The 20,733-nt window shown below is 29.8% G+C and overlaps 2 protein-coding genes across 2 annotated transcripts in view; one reads left to right on the forward strand and one right to left on the reverse strand.

Annotated features, from left to right (window-relative positions):
• The window catches only part of LOC130672627 (uncharacterized), a 167,616-nt gene that overhangs the window by 27,226 nt on the left and 119,657 nt on the right, over positions 1–20,733 (reverse strand). The gene's annotated exons all lie outside the window — the stretch shown is intronic.
• Positions 15,117–20,733, forward strand: part of LOC130672624 (ecdysone-induced protein 78C) — a 119,125-nt gene continuing 113,508 nt past the window's right edge. Inside the window, exons 1-2 of the mRNA XM_057477266.1 lie at positions 15,117–15,395; positions 17,453–17,532. Of these exons, the coding sequence (XP_057333249.1) occupies positions 15,307–15,395; positions 17,453–17,532 (169 nt within the window). The 5' untranslated portion in view covers positions 15,117–15,306. The remainder of the gene's footprint in view (positions 15,396–17,452; positions 17,533–20,733) is intronic.

Below are 20,733 nucleotides of genomic sequence, written 5' to 3' on the forward strand. Positions count from 1 at the left end.
TTAACCTGTAAGTTGAATAATATTTAGTAAACATCAAGAAACAATACAAATAATTAACAAAAAATAAAAATTGTGTCTTTCAAAATAAAAATAATCGGTAATATATTTTAAAAAATGGATGAAGTTAAAAAAATCGACACAATAAACGAATTACGGTTGTGGGCAATCAAAACAAATACTCCAGATTGTCATCTAGACGAATTATTAAAAATTTTACGAGGAGTTATCCCAGATTTGCCAATGTGTGCAAAAACATTTCTAAATAAATGCAGTGTATCATTTGAAATAGAAAAAATGCCAGATGCTGATGAAGTTACGACAGGTGAATTTGTTTACTTTGGTATGAAAGAACACCTCACAGAAACCATTGACTCAACTGTTCATTGTCAATGCAAAAGACTGGGAGGGAAATCGAAAAAAATAAATATTATTTTTATTGTTTTATGTTATTAATGATTCTCGTTTTATATTTAAAAATATAATATAATAAATTAATAAATAAATTTTATAACTTTTCCGTGTATTATTATTATTATTATTATTATTATTATTATTATTATTATTATTATTATTATTATTATTATTATTATTATTATTATTATTATTATTATTATTGTTGTTGTTGTTGTTTTTATTATAATTTTTAATTGTAATAAAATCAATATTTAATACTCAATAACCTCAAGATCAACAAGAGTCGCCATGTTTTATTTGCTATCTAGTAAAACTGGCCAGTTACTAGACAGTTACTGGATATTATACTAGCCAGTTCCTAGCTTAAGTCTAGTTAAACTAGCCAGTTACTGGCCAGATACTTGATTACGTTTCTACTAGGGAGCTGAATAATAAAGGTATCCGATCCTCATAGTGGTTATTAAGCAAAAAAAAATTTTTTCCACGCCCGAAGACCAAAAAAAAAAAAAAAAAATTAAAAAAATTTGAAAATTTTTTTATCGCTGGTTTTTCTAAGATTACTCTAAAATTGCTGACGCTAAAAAATTTTAAAGTTTTAATCCAAAAAGTAGACACTTGGAGCTACAATTTCCTTTTTTTATATTTCTTGTACGACCATTTCTCTCAAAGTTAGGGCCTGTTGAAAATCGCCCAAAAATTTGGAATTTTTTTTTTGATCCTTTAATTTTTTCCATTAGTGTAGTTTAAAGATCTTTAAGCAAAATAATTTTTTGAGCCACGGTTTTTGCAGAATCATAAGAAATAGCTCAAGATAAAATTTTTTAACATATTTTAGTTTTGTTTTGTGGGTCTATAGCACCGGGCAAACTTTTTTCAGAAAAATCAATTCATGTCTCGTTTAGGAAATTTATTCAGCTTCAATTTGCTTGTTCTATTTTTTTTCTTCTTTTCTCTCTATCAATTACTGGCAGCAGCACTAGCGTAAAACAGTAGGATTGAAAAAAAAAGAGCGACATCTACAACAAAATTCGGGATATTTAGAAAACATTTAAATAAAAAAAAAATTAAACTGGAATTAAGAAAATCAAATTAATAATTTAAAATTTGAATAAAAATTCATAATAAAAAAAAAATAAATAAATGAAAGTGATAATTAAAAATAAAATGTGCGATTGAGGTGTGCAATTTTGGATTTTCCAACATTTTTTTTTTAATTTGAGCTAAATGTATGAATACTTATAGACTGTATTGGTTTCTATGCGGTCTTTGTCGCAGTTGAGTAGATTCTATGGGAATTTTTGGATAGAGTAAGCTTCAAGATTCTATCACTGTTTTATAGATGAATTGGTTTTTTATATTTTAATTCTTAATTCGACAAAAAAATACGCTTAACTGGCCGATAGAGTGGTCACTTCCCAGAGAGGAAAGTACGACGGGCCCAGGCTTAGCGCAAGTATGTAGAACTTTGGCCCAAGCTTGTAAGCCAGCCTTGACCCAGCCTTGGTTGAACTCTGGAATGATAACATTGGGTCTGACCTGGTTGCCAGACCTGGCCCATGCTTCGTTGCCAGTCCTGGCCCTGACTTTGTTGCCAGACCTTGCCCATTCATCGAGGAAACAAAGAAATTAATAATAATAAAAAAAATTTTATTATTACTAATTTCGTAGAATTTATGATTATTAACGTTTAAACTATCTAAAGGAGGTAAATGATGTGAAAAAAACTTGGTGAAAATTCTGCTGGGTTCCAGGGGCGAACTGCCGTCCTTCTGATTGCTGAGACCGAACGATAGCTACTGGAAGAATCTACTATTGTTGAACTGATACAAGATTTATATGATCTACTTATTAAACCATAGGTATAGCCAAACTTGGGTAATCCTACCTTGGCCCAAGTCTGGTTTGCCAGTGGATGGCCAAGGCAAGGGAACCTAGTCTTGGCCCAAGCCTGGGTAATCATTGTAACGGCCAAGGCTAGGTTACCCAGTTTTAGCTCAAGCCCGGGTAATCATTGTAACGGTCAGGACTGAGTACCCAATCTTGAGCCAAGCATGGGCCAATATAGATGTGTCAAAGCTAGGTTCCCCAGTGCTGGGCCAAGTAGGGCCCTGTCGTTCAACTCTGGCAACTCCTCCATGGGTTACCTCAAATAACATTTTTGTAATTTTTTTTTTTAAACTAAAACTCGGATTTTTTTAAAACTTCTTTTAATGATAAAAGTTGATTCAAAATAACTCAAAAAAGAGTAAAACAGCAAAAAATAGTTTGAATAATAAATAAAACCGAAAAAAAAATTTTTCAAATTTTCCAAAATCGAAAAAGAATAGTAACTGTCCGAATTCCACTATCGGCTGGGGCTTAAAATTTCTAGAATTGATAGAAGCTTAACGTAAAAAAATTTCGAAAAAATTAAAGGACACAAACAGTTTTAACATCACGATTAAAATTTTTAATTTCATTAATCAAACAAAAACCACTTGGCATAATTTTTTTGTATTTTTCGAAAAGTGCATAAAAAAACAAAAATTTTGAAACAAAAAGCGCTGAATTTGGACCATTATTATGGAATTTGGGAGCAAAAAAGCGGTTTTTCTCAAAATTTCCCATCTTTTGAACCGATGATCCAAAAAATTTCAAACTTTAACTTTGCCGAAAAGGGTTTTTTCATAGATACAAGAAAATGTCAGAAAATAGAGGAAATCATAATTTCAAAGTTGAAAAACTGTCTAATTTGGCGTGGAATGCCCCATATATATATATAAATATGTAGGGGATGGGAGTGGGGTAGGGGTAGGCAGAACGAGGAACCCCCAAAATTAAAAAAAAAATCTGGGCGTCGGTTGACCCTGCGGGCCAGCCCCAAAACTTCCCGCTGTTTTCGAGCTCAAGAAGCTTGAAAACATTACTCTGAATATATTTTCGAGCTCTTCTAGATCGAAAATGCTATTACCTGCGATTATTTTTTATGAGCTTTTCAAGTTCTACCAAGTTGCGTTTTTTGTTAAAGTTTAACAAGTTACGAATCGAAAATTGTTAATGAAGAAGCGGTTTTTAAATTTTTATTCTCGATTATGTTCAATGAAATAAATGTATCGAGGCAAAAATCAATGTCAGTGATCAAAATCAAGATTTGAATGAGTTTTGACTTAGGTCAGAGCAATAATATTAAATTCCCTCGCAGATTTGAATCACGGTGGAAACATGGTGGGTTTGTTCCATTTTACCACTGTGATTACGCGGTGTATCCACCGTGATTCCACGGTGGCTTGACCACTGTGTATACACGGTGTTTCCACTGTGATTACGCGGTGGAACCACGGTGGTGAAATAGCACAAAGTCATCGTAGAATCACGGTGGATACACCGCGTAATCACAGTGGAAACACCGTGTATACACAGTGGTCAAGTCACCGTGGAATCACGGTGGATACACCGCGTAATCACAGTGGAAACACCGTGTATACACAGTGGTCAAGTCACCGTGGAATCACGGTGGATACACCACGTAATCACAGTGGATACACTGTGTATACCCGGTGGTGAAATGGAACAAACCCACCGTGTAACCACGGTGGATCCACGGTGTTTACTCTTCCACGATGTTTCCACCGAGATTCAAGTCTGCGAGGGTTATCTGAGAAAAACATTAAAAAGTGGATTTTCTCAATTTTTTGCTGATGATATGTTTTAAACTAAAGAACAAGTTAGATGACATTAAATGATGATCGAAAGAGACTATTAACAGAAAGAGTTGTATGATTTCAGACACATTTAGTACATTTTATTTTGATTTATCCGGAAAAAATAACATTTTATGTTATTTTTTTAACTTTTCAGCGCCGATATCTTTTGAACTAATGAACCGATTTTGACGTTTGACAAATTAAAAATCGATCCGTTTAGCCGTTTCGGGATATTTGGAAAAACCCGTTTTTCACCATTTCTTTCTCTAACGATATTTCTCGAACAAATTAACCGATTGAGGTGGTTAAGGCGGCAATCGACGCGTTTTATCAAATTCTAGAGCTGATTAGATTTTGAAGTTGATCGTTCAAGTCGTTTCTGAGAAATTACTAATAAACTAAAAAAAAATTTTTTTTTTTCGTAATTCACCGATATTTTCGAGTCTACATGAGCAAATGATCTGAAATTTTCAGGAAAGTTGATGGCCAACAAGCTCTTTCGATTGCCACCTTAACCATCTAAATCGGTTCATTAGTTAAAAAGTTACAAAGAGTTTACACACACACACACACACACACACACACACACACACACACACACACACACACACACACACACACACACACACACACACACACACACACACACACACACACACACACACACACACACACATACACTCGGACATCATTCTGAAAATAGTCAGAATAGCTTCCTAGGACCTCAAAACGTCGACATCTGATGAAAACTCGATTTTCGAAAATCAGGGTGAAAACAATAACTTCCCGAATTTTTCGAAAATCATCGATTTTCTTAGCGGGAAGTTAAAAATTTTATTTTTTAAATGCATTTTAAGCTGTAACAGGGTAAAATAGATTCCAATGGCTATTTATTAAGATCTAAATTTGGATTTGTTCACGGTCGATAACGGGCCCTAATTATAATTCGGTTTATTAAATTGAGTGATTCGACATGTCACCGGGTGTCGCTAATCAGTGAGACCCGAACATCCGCCCCTCTCTTTTGCTAATTAATTTAGTAGGGATGAGTTTTCCGGGGGTGAATCGAAGAGTTATAAGGGAGTGCCGTGCCAAAAATCGAGAGAGTTCGTTGGACACCCAGGGAGAGTTGATCAGACGACCAAAAGGATCGGACGCAAAACAATTACAAGGTAAATAATTACGTCTATACACGCTTCACGTGGAACGAGGCGATTACATTAATTAATTAAAATTGTATTTAGGCTCTCTAAAGCCATTTGTTAAACAATTAATAAATTACCATTTACTTATACGCACTGTTCATTGACAGGTATCAATTACAAAAAAGGATTTTTAAAATTATTGGCGAAGGAGGAATTAAGAGGACGAGAAAGCCGGACAACGGAAAACGTGAAAACCAACGAACACCAGTAAAATTGAGAGCAGCCCGAAGCAAATTATCACCTGCAATTACCAAGGACTGCTGTAAATAAAATTGGAGGTAAATTATAATTAATTCAAGCCGCTGATTAATTCTATTAATCTGGCAAATTAATTATAATACATTACTTAATATCTTTCCGTTGATCTAGCGTAAAGAACGGATAGTTCACACAGAAAAAAAGATTTACTTGGTTCAAGTAAAATATTTTCTTCAAAATTTTATTCTTGAATGAAGAAAAAATCGTTTCTTGTTTTTTGAAAAGTTTCTTGCTTTAAGAAATTTTTTTTGTTGTTTTAATAAATTTGCATTTTGTTTTGAGAAGTTTCTCTTGTTTTAAAAAAATGTTCTTTTTTCGAGAAAATTTAATATCTGGATCTAATTGATTTGATCTTCATCATAGAAAATGTTCTTCTCTCAAGAAAATTCAGTCTCTTGCTCCAAAATCTTTATGTTTTGTTTCAAGAAAATGTTCTCCTCTCAAGAAAATTTAGTTTCTTGCTTTAAAATGTTTTTATTTTGTTTCAAGAAAATGTTCTTCTCTGAAGAAAATTTAATTTCCTGCTCCAAAATGTTTTTATTTTGTTTCAAGAAAATGTTCTCCTCTCAAGAAAATTTACTTTCTCGTTCCAAAATTATTTAATTTTGTTTCAAGATAATGTTCTTCTTTCAAGAAAATTTACTTTCTTGCTCCAAAGCGTTTTTATTTTGTTTCAAGAAAATGTTCTCCTCTCAAGAAAGTTGCGTCTCTTACTCCAAAATGTTTTTATCTTGTCGTTAAGAAAAAATGTTTTGAGTTAATACGAAAATGTTTTTAAACTAAGAAAAATAACTTTATAAATCATGAGAAAACTTTCTTGGACCAATAAATTTTTTTTGTCGCAATCAAAAATATAATTTCAGTTAAGAAATAAATCTCTTCAGTTGAGTAAAGAAATTTATTGAGCTAAGAAGCTTTTTATTTTTTATCGAAAAAATTATTTTTCGATTTCAATATTATTAACAATATAGTGAAGCAGATAAATACTTAATTAGAGGCATTTTATCAGAGGATAGAACATTTTCTCTATGAGTTATCTATTGTAACAAATTGAGAAAAACAATTATCGCTTAACGCAGGAATCGAACCCAGATCGATTCGGCGTCGCGCGAGAGCTTTACCAACTAAGCCATCCCAGCCTCTGCCAAGTTACGTTTCTTTTGCCTACATCTATTAACCCACACTGTCTTTGCAGTCAGTCATATTTTTCAATCTTAAACACAGAATTAAAAATAAAAAGATTTTTGACAATAATTTGGAAAAATGTTACATTTTAGCAAAATACTGAACAGATTATATGAATTTTTCATAAAACAATTTCGATCGAAATTTTAATATTCTTATATCGATATAAGAATATTAAAATTTTTAATAAAAAAAAATTCGGTTAGAAAAAAAATTACAAATTTATTTAATTATATAAATTAGTTAACTTATTATAAATAATATAATTCAATTATTTAATTTTAATTTATTTCGATAAAAAATGTGGACTCAGTATCAATTTAATATGCTAGTGCGAGAAAGAGAGAGTAAGTTAGAATTCATTTCTTAAGAACAAAATTTTCTTCAGCCAAGAAAATTACTCTATGCTCAAGTCGTTCATATACAGCTTGTCTGGAGAAACTATATTACCAACAGAAGAACAGAATTTTGTTGGTACAACGAATTTATTTTTTTCAATCAAAAGATATTGTTATTGAATGAAGTAAATTAAGCTTCTTGTTTTAAAAAAAAAATTATTTATCTTAATAAATGTATTAACTTCGGATAAATAAGTTCACTTTTAATACAAGTAAATAGCAAATCTTGGATAAATAAAATTTTTCTTGAATTGAGAAAATCAAGTATCTTGAATTAATAAATAAGTATTTTAATTCAATCGTAAAAGAGTTTTGACTTAAGAAATGATTTATTGACGTAAGATTTAAAATTCAAGTAAATTTAATACTTGCTCGAAGAAAATTCTGGCCTTCCTTCTTTGACCCAAAAATTTTCTTGATTCAAGAAAATTTATATTCAGCCAAGATAGTTTTTTTTTCTGTGCAGGCTCTCCAGCCGTTCAATCTCGTGTTCTCGAAAGTTCCGTCGCGTCATTTGTCGTCAATATCTGGTTTAAACTCTGTAATAATTATTCAAGGCTCCCTAGCCGGAATAAAACTAAATTTATCTCGTACATAATCCGGTAATTAAAACTATTAATTTATTAATTTATTCCAGGCTCTCCAGCCGTTATAAATTAATTTATTAATTGATCTTAAGATTAATACAGGCTGGAATTTATTCCGTCGGCCGCATTAATTCTAAGATTCATTAATTTAATCGATTTACTCAATTAACGTCAATAAAATCGGGAACCGCGTGACGTCAATTCACCGGTCGAAAATTCTAGTCAACCCGAAAACAAATTCTAGTCAGAACGTGATTAGTAAATTAATTTTAAGTTGAATAAAATATCTAAAATTTAATTAAAAGATACTAGAGTTTGAATAAATTAAATTGTGAGTAAAAGTGAAACGGATTATTTTAAAAGTGAAATAAATTTATTGTGAAAATTGTCAGTGGAAAATTAGGAATTGAAAATAATAATTGTATAAAAATTGTGGCAAATTAATTATAAAATTTAATCAGAGAAAGTTAATTAGGAAAATTTATAAAGTGGAAAAGATTAATTAATTTATAAATTATATTAAACAAAAAAATAAATTAATTAATTGGAAAGGACAGTAAATCATAGAAAGAAAAATTTTATATTGAGTATGGGAAATTATGAAGTGTTGAAAAATTGAGTGAGAAAGTTAATGAGTAGAGTCACTTAGTTATAGAGTCAAATTAGAATAAAGAAAACTGTGTCTGTGATTTAGGTCCGGTGGACATGTTAAGATTAGATTGGTTATATATCAAGGAGATGTTTTAATTGTTTAAGGAAAATTTTAGTTAATGTCCAGGGGACAAATTTGTTAATTGGTATTAAGGTTCAACGTCCAGGGGACGGTATTTTAATAATAATTACTAAGGTTAATGTCCAGGGGACAAATTAATAAGGTTTAACGTCCAGGGGACGATTTTTTAACGTGGGAGTGTGTGTGTGGAAACGTCCGGGAGACGTATTAGTTTGTCATAAGATTCCGTCCAGGGGACGAGGAAAAATTTAGTTTGTCATAAGGAAAACCGTCCAGGGGACGAGGTTATTAGTTTGTCATAAGAAAATTTAGTTTGTCATAAGGAAAACCGTCCAGGGGACGAGGTTATTAGTTTGTCATAAGAAAATTAGTTTGTCATAAGGAAAACCGTCCAGGGGACGAGATTATTAGTTTGTCATAAGAATATAGTTTGTCATAAGAATATAGTTTGTCATAAGGTAATTAATTGTTATTAAAGGTTAAATAAATAAGAAGCAAGGTGCTTAAAATAATTGAAATTGAAAGCAAAGTTTTAATAAAAATTTATTTCAGCCTGTTCACTATTCCTCTCCTCTCTCACAAAATCTAAATTTACGAACGACCCTGAGCATCTAAATAAAATCTAATTAACATCCGGTTCTGGAAGGCCGAGTCCATCTTCCAGTGGCGCCCTAATATTCGACCATAATACTTAGGTGCGACCAGACTTGGCAAGCTAAACACTCTGTCATAAAGCATTCCAAAATTTTTTTTGTAAATATAATTGAGCATTATTTTGAATTTTTTCTTATAAACTTTTTCAACAATCGAGTGTCGGTTGAAAAATTTTAATGACTATTGTTTTATGATAATTGTTTTATGATAAAAACTATTAAACGTTTTTATTTCTTTTGCATCCAATAATTGTGTAAAATATAATTTTTCTTTATGTAAATTACTTCCAAAAATTTTAATGAAATTAAACTTATTTAATATCCAGAAATTTTATTTTTTTACCTTTTTCTGGAAGTACCCCATTTAGCCCGCAAAAATGAAAATTTTTTTTTTTTTATGCCAATTGAAAATTTCGTTTATTTACTTTGAATATCATTAGACAAAAAAAAATTTAGACTATTTGAGTCCTCAAAAACTTGGTATTTCCTTAAATACCCCGCTTTGCCCCTCCCGCCTATATATATATATATATATATATATATATATATATATATATATATATATATAGGTTTTATATCAACTGAGTGTGATCAGGTCTAATCATATATAGAATAATCCATATAACAATACGGGAGTATAAACTCATACACATGATATGCATCAGTCATGTGCGATCAGATCAAAATATTTAGGAAAATTTAATAATATCCCGGAGACAATGGTTCTATAACATTTTAATAAATTTTATAGCAAAATCAGACAAAACTGAATGCAATGACTATCTTTATAATGTTATAAACTTTATAAAATTTTACAAAATTGTGTAAAATTTTATCAAATTTTAAGAAACGATACCTCATACTAGATGCAATAAAGACATCAAATTCTCTAAAGTTTTATGAAATCGTATGAAACTTTATAAAATAATATGATATTCCATCCAATTAATACTTCCTTTCTAAGGACCTACTTTATAACATTGTATAAAATTTTATGAAATTGTATAAAAGTTTATAAAATTTCATTTAATCATTACTTCCCTTACCAAGATCTTACTATATAAAATTTTATAAAATTCTATGAAATTTTATAAAATTATATAAAATTATACACTTATCCAAAAATTAAAGGAATAAGAAAATTTTATAAATTTTTTAGTGATTTTTGGAAGGCTGTATTTTCGTGAAAAATGATCGTATCGAAAAAATTAAAAAAGCAAATTGAAGCTTGAAATCTCTAGTTCAAAGATCTTCCAGCAAAATATTTTTTTGAGACACGGTTTTTGCGGAATCATAAGAAAAAGGTCGAGACAAAATTTTTCTAAATTTTTTGGTTTTGTTTTTTAGGTCTACGGGGCCGGGAAAAATTAAAAAAAAAAAAACGAATTCATGGCTCGTTTAGGAAATTTATTCAGCTACAATTTGCTTTTTGATGTTTCTCCGTACGACAATTTGCTACTGAGATATCAGTCTTCAAATGAAAAAGGATCCTTTTGTCTTTGATTATTGATATCTCAGCAGGTAATGGTCACACAGTAATTTAAAGGGCAGTTTAATGAACTTGAATAAATTCCCTACAAGCTCCATTTTCGATTTTTTCAAAAAAAAATTTTTTTTCATCCTTGATATCCATTTGAAAAACCCACAAAAAATGGCCATTTTCTGGTTTTTTAGTCAACTCATCGCTACTCTGCAAATATTGATAATAGTATATTGTACAACTAGTGCGGTAAGTTGTCGATTGCCCACGAGAGCGAAGTTGAGCGCACGAACGAAGTGAGTGCGCTCATTCGCTCGAGTGGGTAATCGACAACACCGCACGAATTGAACACAGTTTTTTTTATCATTAATGCAATATAAGTACTATCTTAGTGCTCGCTGTTTTATTCTCCAAGTAGCTTTTTGCAGATTCAACTGTTGCCGCGACATTTTTGTGGGTTATACGATAATCTGCATACGGCAAGTAAATTTGAGTGCGACAAGTTTACTTGAAAATTTATAAAATTTTCTTGTTCCTTTAATTTTTTGGATAAGTGTATGAAATTCTATAAAATTTTGCTGTACAGTCTTATACAATTTTATAAAGTTACATTTATTTTTTATTCATTTATTTATTTATTTATGAATTTTTATGCCAAGGCACAGGCCAGATGGTAATTTTATGCATTAATATAGTTTTTTTACAAGAGTAATTTTATTAGCTAAAGTCACAATTTGTGAAGGAATATTAACACACGATTTAACTCTACTGTATAGTCCAATTTCTAAGCTGATTTTTGGTTTGCGATTTTACAAAAATTGTTGTTTACTTTCATTTAAAGTCTAAACTTGAAAGGTAGTCAAACATTTTATTTTTAAAAACCTCAAGACTACTTGATTTTAATATCTCAGGAGGCAGATCTTTCCAGAGACGAATTATTGAGACGACAAATGAATGCTCGTAAAACACTGTAGCAAAGTTTAGAATTTTAAACAATATATTATTATTTTTTACTACCAATCTCTTCGATCGTCTACTTCCTCGACAAATAGATCACGCAGATATTGAGGTTTTCTTACTTCAAGCAGTTTGTAGAAATAACAGGCCATATAATAAACTCTTCTAGAATTAACAGATTATTTATTAAGTTCCTTACTCAGATATTACTTTATAAAATTTTATAAGATTTTGAAAAAATCTATTAAATTGTATGAATTCCTATGAAATTTTGCTGCGAAATCTTATAAAATCCTATCGAATTGTATGAAATTTTATAAAATTTTATAAAAACATTTTTTTCCGGGAACTCTCTTGTTGTATTGGGTTTATTTATCTATTTCGAAATCTATTAAGATAAGAGACCTAGTACCCGATCACTCCATGTATTTGCATATCTACATTTAGTAGAATATAGTAAATATAGATTAGACTGGGCCAAAAAAATTGTCTATTTTTTTTTTCATAGCTATATCGAAAATATTATTCAAAATGACAAAAGAAAAATTTCATGAAAGTTTGAGTCCTTAATATTAATTTTAAGAGGTCTATCATCGCTATTTTTAAATTTAATTCATAATTTTATGTTTTACGTCAGAACTGCTAAAACATTGGAGTAAAAAAAATTCATTTTCACTTATTCTTATGTAAAATTAAATTCCCTACAAAAAAGGTCTGATTGAAAATTTTCGTCCGACAAGCAGTTTCCGATTAATTAAGCTTAACAAAGTGATGTATTTTTTCGATTTAACATTTTAACTTTTGAATTTTGTAACTGACGAATCAAGAAATATCTAAAAAAGATCATGACAGATTTTTGAAGGAAATTTAATGCTCCGCAAAAAAGGCCTCTTAACATTTTTTGCTAAATTCACTCCTTCGAAAGTTATTCACGTTATTGAATTCGTTTTGACTCAAATTCAACCTTGAATAACTTTCGAAGGAGTGAATTTAGCAAAAAATGTTCGGAGACCTTTTTTGTAGAGCATCAAGTTTCCTTTGAAAATCGGTCATGGTCTTTATTAGATAAGGTAAAAGCACCAATTATTGACGGGGGTCCAATTTTTGACGCCCTATCCTATTTTAGAACATATTTAATTACCTGCTATATTAATAATGATCGTATGCATTTTTAAACAATCTGTATAATTTGAGAAATCGAAAAAAAATTATTGTTAGTGAAAAATATTAAATATTCATTAATAAAAAAAATAAAATTCATTCGAGTCTATCGAATCAGCTTGTGAGCGTCAATTTTCTTAACTATTGCGGTTAGAAAAGCAGTATTTTGAAATGATGATTTTCAAGTATTGTTTCCATCTAATCACATCAACTTTTTTTTTATAAATAAATAAAATATAAAAAATTAACAATATCATATATTTACAGTAAATTATATGCTTTTTAATTTTAAAATAGTGGATGTCAATAATTAGTACATAATATTGAAATTGTATCTCATATTGATAGGTCAGTACACAGCGCCATAACGTCTTTTTTTTCAAACATAAATCCATTAAAAACTTAAACCATAATATTCGAGAACCCACGCTGTCATATGTATAATATTAAATTGTTATTAAAAAAATGATGAATTGATTTTTATTTAATTAAAAAACATTTTTATTAGTTTCGTGTTTAAAATAAAGGTGAGTGAAAAACATTATAAAATAAATATTTATTTAATTAAATTAAAAATTAACCTCATTTCCAAAAAGTAAATATAAAGTTCAACAGATCAGTGACGTATGCGCATTAAGGGTGTCAATAATTGGAGCAACAGCATGTCAATAGTTAGATCAGTCGGGTTTTTAACCTGTCAATAATTGGTGTATCCGGGTAACTTATTTTATCGCTTTAAATTAATTAGTAAATGTAATTTATTATTATAAAAAAATATGAATTTGTTTAGTTAAAAGACTAAATAAGACAATGTTAAAATTAAAATTCAATAATATTAATCGTTAATATGTTTAAAAAAATGGAATTACAATCTTGTCTGTTATAGTGTCAATAATTAGTGCTTTTACCTTATTTATTATTTCGTCAGTTACAAAATTCAAAAGTAAAAATGTTAAATCGAAAAAATACATCACTTTGTTAAGCTTAATTAATCGGAAACTGCTTGTCTGACGAAAATTTTCAATCTGACCTTTTTTGTAGGGAATTTAATTTTACATAAGAATAAGTAAAAATTATTTTTTTTTTACTCCAATGTTTTAGCAGTTCTGACGTAAAACATCAAATTATGAATTATAATTAAAAATAGCGATGATAGACCTCTTAAAATTAATATTAAGGGCTCAAACTTTCATGGAATTTTTTTTTTTGTCATTCTGAATAATATTTTCAATATAGCTAAGAAAAAAAAAGTAGTCAATTTTTTTGGCCCAGTCTAATATAGATATACAAATACATGAGTGATCGGGTACTAGTTCTCTGATCGGGTACTAGGTCTTTTACCTTACTTCTATAAACTATGAAATACTTAAATTTTATTATTTAGTTGTGTGAATTAAAATTTAAAATGACAAACATCAACTAATAACTGATTAAAAACATGATTTCCAATAAGTCACCGTGGCTTCGTCATAAGTCTTGCGTGATCGGTCTAAGTTCGAATCTGATATGATATGAGGTAGGGTAAAATTATTTATTTATAAAAAAAAATGTTTGTTAAGAGGAGTCTGAACATTTTTTCTCTATCACACTCAAGTCGACGAACGGTACTGTCCTTGTTGCACTTGCGCAGTAAATGGAAACTTTGTCCATGTTTTTCTCTTAAACAAATGAATATTTTTGAAAAATCAAAACGTAAATTGCTGTATTATAGAGTGAAGCATCGAGCCTCTTTCTTAATTTTACATTTAGAGGGTTTCTTTTAGAGAAAAGTTTGGACAAAAATTACTACAGACCTTCCTTAAGGTACAAAACTATTCTGCACAACATTAGATAAAAAAGACATGTCTAATAATATTTTTTTGACAAAATTAAATTTTTTTCTCAGTATTAAGCAAGTAAATAAAATACTTGAAAAAAGTTATTATTTTACTTCTTTGAAAGAAATAATTGCTTGGCACTATTTAAGTAACTAAAATACTTAAATCAAGAACCATTTTTTGAAAATATTAATTTTGTTTTCTTAGTGTACACTCGTAGTTGACATATTTCTGACTTGACAAAATTAGATCAATATATAATTTAAACTAACATGATGTAAATAGACCACATATACATTTTTACGTTCATGAGAAGGACTTAAATTTGATTAAGAGTAGCAAATAACTAATTCAAACGTTAAACGGACTACACAACTAAAAAAATGTAACTCAATCTACAGGAATTGAGAAGCTGGAGTTCAAAGAATAATAAATAAATATCTACATTATCCTGAAATGCGCCGGCGTATCTCTAAAACATTGAAACAGCAGGTGTACTAGCCAGCAAGCAAGAGCGCAGGGTTGTTCAGGGGGTTGATTATCATTGCAAGAAGGGGAAATATCGTTTGTCAGTTGTTAGTCGTAAGCCCGCGCACGCGGACGGGCGTGTGAATTTCACCCTCCCCCCTACTTGTTTCAAGCCCCGTTGTGAAGGCTACATTAATTAATTTTTTTTAATCCATTAATACATTAAGGAATATTTTTAAGAACTGTGTCGTATTCGTGATAATGAGTTGTTCTTAATTTTTAATTTAAACCTCTGTCGATATGAAATATGATGGACGTCGAGGAAAATAATACCGTCTCCAACGCAAGCTCATCACCGAGACCATCTAGTCCAGCTGCGGATTCTACTTTTATTAGGTAAATATCTTGTAGTTATTTTTATTTTCCGCTATAGGTGTTCATTTTTTTACTTATGTCGTTTATTTTTTAAAATTTTTACTATTCAATAAAACACGTAAAAGTTTTATAGTATAATAGAATTCGCTTAAAGAACATTATTTTATTTTACACAAAATTTTCTTGTGAATTTAATTATAGTACTGGTATCAGAATAGTAAATTTTTTCAAAGTTTTACATAATCTTTCAAATAACAGTGCATGGCTTTTTTTTATAATAAGCAATTGTCATTATCGAGCTTTCAACTGCAGCCAATGCTAAGTATATATTAAAAATTTTTGTTTTCCATTAAATCTTACTGCAAAATCGAGTGAATTAATATTAGTTGTATTTTTTAAGAAAAATCGATAAGCTCTATTTTTAAACCAGTATTTATAAAACTCTGGTTTGAATAAAATTTTTTTTAATACTTAATTTAATTCAATACAGTCGATTTTTACTCAATACTATTTTATGCATGATCAATACCATTAAAAAAATACTGATAGAATTCTAACGTCGATTTCTATCCACGGTTCTATTAGTAAATAATCGAATGGCGCGTTCATCCAGGTAGCCTTTGAGAAGCAATCTCTCTAGCCTATTTCTGGAAACCGATTGATAGCTGTTAAGGTAAGTTTAACGTGATAAATAAAACAAGGGAATATAGGTTTTACAGCTTAAATATAATGTAAATTCGTTGTATACACTGTGAAACATTTTCGGAGTAAACGCGGGATTAAAACCGGAGTAGATTCGGAGTGAATGTGGAGCAGATGACTTTATTTATTTAATCCCCTCGGAATAAAATTTACTCCGAAGGGGAGTTTATTTTAATATTAAAACACCGAATCGGAGTGAATGCGGATTTAAATAAAATCCGTAATCATTCCGAATTCACTCCCGATTTTTTACAGTCTATTTTTATTTACAATGCATGAAAAATTCAAATGTACATTGTGTATTTTCAAGTCAACTCAGACTTTTTTTCGGGGTAAAATATTATTCATAAATAATTCTATAATGCTCTTTTAATTCAACAGTAGAAGAAAATTTAATAATTAATCTTAGATAATGTATACACATCAGATATTAAATTAATGTAATTCAACGACTTCTTGTTGAGCCATACATTATCGTAGGCAATGTTACAATTAAAACAAAGTGAGATATTTTTTTATATTAAATATATACACAGGAAAAAAAGGATTTTTCGGTGCAAAAAATTTTTACTTGTCCCAAAAAAATTTTTGCATTATAAATTGAAATAAAATTTTTTTGGATTGATAAAAAGTTTTCTTAAGGCACAAAAAAAAATTTTTGCGTCAAAAAGTTTTTCTGGTCCTAAGAAAATGTTTGTCTTCTATTTGTCATGCAAAATATTTCTTGCGCCAATAAACCCTTTTTTTCTGTGTATATATTGTCAATAGAAAATGGAGAAAAATATTGAAAAAGTCTAGTTATTTTATTTATATCAGCTTTTGATTGTTTTGTTTCATTGCTCTGAGATGAAAGCTTAAGTATTTTAAGTGAGGCAAATAAACAAACTAATTAGATTATAAGGTAACACTTATAATGTAATGGAAATAAGATATTGTGCATGACAAAATAGATTTATAAATAAAAAAATTTTGAAATTAGTTTTGAAGAACAATTTAAAAATTATTATATTTTTAAAATCTTTCTGAAATATATGGATAAATTTTTTTTATCTCACTCACCGATTGCTTTAGGAATTTTTTTTTCTCGTTTTCATTACTATTATATGTATAACCTTGCAGAGTATATAGTCAAGGTAAAAAAGCTAGTTTAATTGGAAAGTAGGTCAGTGCTTCTTTATCACAGGATCTTTCGAGGGACCTTTCACACCACTGCTCCAATTTCATTTTTTACATGTTCGCAAGCTTCACTAGTGCAGTCTATATATATTTTTTAAAATCTATGAATAAAAAATAAACAGACATTTTATGTAGTTATTTTATTTAGTATTTGTACTAAATTGCTTTCCTTTATTAATTATAAATTTTTTTTTTTTCAGTATAAAAAGAGAACCTAGCACTGAAGAACCGAGCAGCCCATTAGAAGCAAATAGTCCTGGATCGATTTTACGTAATAATGGTAAGTTTTTTCTTTTGAAATTTGTTAATGTAATAAGATAGAAAAATTTTAATGACCATTATACGTAATGTCATTGATACAGGTAATTGATAAAGTGAGAACCTCTGTTAACGTGTGCGGGAGGTAGAATGAGTTTCCCAGCTGTAGTCTCTCGCGATCGATTCAGAAGCGGCAGCATAGCGCCCCACCCTATTATGTTTTCTTCTTACCCAGTGAGCATCTACAGCCTCTGGGTTTTTTTTTTCTATCTTCCTCTTATTGACATCTCCCTTGTTTTGTCTACTGTAAGCCTGCAACGGTTTACGATACAGGTAGCCGGAAATGTGCTTGCAATGTTCTTTGTAATTAAATTCCGTCTTCCTTTTTCGTTTATGATTGAATAACAACAATCTGTGTCAAGGTATTGACAATGAGTTTTCCTTGAATCTGGCTATCTTTTCTCTTTAAAGCAATGTAGGGAAGTAGTGCTGCAATTATTATTAGGGTCCTAATATCCCAGGATATTTTACAATTTCGCTATGAAAGAATATCTCCGAGAGTATAAATTTTCTTTCATTTTTTTTATAATCATAAAGACGCTGTGATGTAATTTTGTAAACTGACAAATATCCATATGCCTCATTGTTATTAAATTTCAAACAATTGGTATTTTTTTTTGATCTTGCAGAATTTTCAATAACATTTATATTTTTTAATGCTGCTATGTGATATTTTTATACAAATATAAATAATTGAAAGTGATGCTCAGTACTTTTTTCGTCAGTTATGACATACTTTTTAACTTCCTACTATAAAAATGAAAATATCTCAAAAAAAGAGAAGTTGTAAGCGAAAAATGCCACCTGGCAGCCAGAATGGAAGGTAGATTTTTCGAAAATTTTCAGCACTACCCTGATTGTTCGCTAGCTCGCTTTTAGTTTAAGGCTGGGCCACACCTAACGAAATCTCGAATTTAAGAATTCTAATTATTTACTAAATAATTATCATTACAGTAATTTTTTTAGCTTTCGACTAAAAACAGAAGACGAACTTCCTCGGAAGATTTTCATCATCCGAGTCCCGTAAACATTCAAAAAGTAATTAGAATTCTTAAATTCGAGATTTCGTTAGGTGTCACCCAGCCTTAAAACGAAGGGGATCCTTATTCATTTTTACTAACGTTGAACCAATTTTTGAAGGCCAGTTTTTCATTCCGAGATTCTTAATCCGCGATTTGAATATTGTTAGTATACTTATATATTTAGACTAGCTGCGAACACTCGCTTCGCTGGGTTATTTGTTGGTGGTGCATTTATTTATGTGTTAAATTTTTTGGATTGCTCTGAAATTTCGAAAATGATCTGATAAGTTCTGAAATATTTGAATGTCGAACATCACTTCAAATCAATTCCGATCGTTTTATTAAGTAATTTAATGTATTTACAAATAAATTCGAAATTTCTAGAATGTTAGATGATTTCCAGAACCTTGCAAAACATTCTAGACTAATTAGAAACATTCTAATGAGATTTAAATCAACTAACTATATTCTGGAGCTTTCCGAATGATTCTCCAAATGTTTGCAACGATTTAAAATATTCAAAACTTACTAGAATTAGTGTCAAGTGGTTTAAATAAATTTAGTCCAATTTGAAGCATTCCAGATCCGTCTCAAAAATTTTAGAACGTTCAGGAATATTCTAGACTGATTAGAATCAATTTCAAGCGATTTAAATCAACTAAGTTCATTTTGGAGCATTCCAGATGTGCCTCGAAATTTTTAGAACAATTGAAAACATTATCGACTAATTAGAATTCATTTCAAGTGATTTAATTCACCGAGTACAATTTTGAGCATACTAGATGCATCTCGAAATTTTTAGGACAATCTAGATTATTTTAGGCTCATTAGAATTAATTTCAAGTGATTCCAATCTACTTAGTCTAAATTGGAGCATTCGAGATGTGTTCTGAAATTTTTAGTACAATCCAGAACGTTCTAGATCAATTAGAATTAATTTTCGAATAATTTATAAATTATTAATTAATTAGAAATCTAAATTCTCGAATAAAACACTAAAATCTTGGATAGAAAACTAAAATCTTGGATAAAACAGCGATTGTTCAAATTTTGAGATGATTAATTGGATTTATCTCGAAAACTACACGCAAAGAATTTTACGGTATTTTTTACATCAAAAATTTATAGAAAAATTACTATAGTCATAGTAACATCAGGCCAGTATGAAAGTATTGTAAAAATTACCGATAACGTAGAAACTTTTAAAATAAATCGAACAGAATTAACAAGGTGCATTGTAATTTTGACAAAGCAACAGATTGAATTTTATCCAAGAAATTTATATCAACTGCCTAGTAAAATTTGTTAGGTTAAATCAGAATATTTAGTAAAATATTCATAAAAATTAAAATAAAACCATTAAATTAAAAAAAATAATCATTTTAAAAAAGCTGAGAAAAATGAGCCACTTGTGTTCATAATAAAATTCCAAACTTAAAATGTTTTTTAACTTCCAGCTGAGAAAATCGACGATTTTCAAAAAATTCGGGAAGTTATTGGTTTCACCCCGATTTTCAAAAATCGGGTTTTCATCGTATGTCGACGTTTGAAGGTGCTAAGATGTTATTCTGAAATTTTTAGAGCGATGTCTGTATGTATGTATGTAGGTATGTGTGTGTGTGTGTGTGTGTGTGTGTGTGTGTGTGTGTGTGTGTGTGTGTGGATGTAAACCTCTCATATCTTTTTGATGAATGAACCGATTTAGATGGTTCTTGCGGCATTCGAAAGATATCTTCTGAACTTAGATTTTCAGAAAAATTTCAGACCATTTAGTCAAATAGACTCCGAGATATTTAAGAAATACGAAAAAAAAAAAAATTTTTTTTTTCGTTTTTTTTTGGATATTTTGAAAACTGTCGAATCGATCAATTCCAAAATCTAATCAGCTCTAGAACTCGATAAAAGCTGTCGATTGCCACCAATAACGTCTCAATCAGATAATCCGTTCAAAAGATATCGTCGACGAAAGAAATAGTAGAAAACGGTTTTTTGCAAACATCGTCGAAACGACTAAACCAATCATTCCCTAAATCTAATCAGCTCTAGAACTTGACAAAACGCGTCGATTGCCGCCTCAACCATCAAAATCGGTTAATTCGTTCGCGAGATATCGTGGGAGAAAGAAATGCTAAAAAATGGTT

This window comes from Microplitis mediator, chromosome 8, assembly GCF_029852145.1.
Source record: "Microplitis mediator isolate UGA2020A chromosome 8, iyMicMedi2.1, whole genome shotgun sequence".
NCBI classification, from domain to species: Eukaryota; Metazoa; Arthropoda; class Insecta; order Hymenoptera; family Braconidae; genus Microplitis; species Microplitis mediator.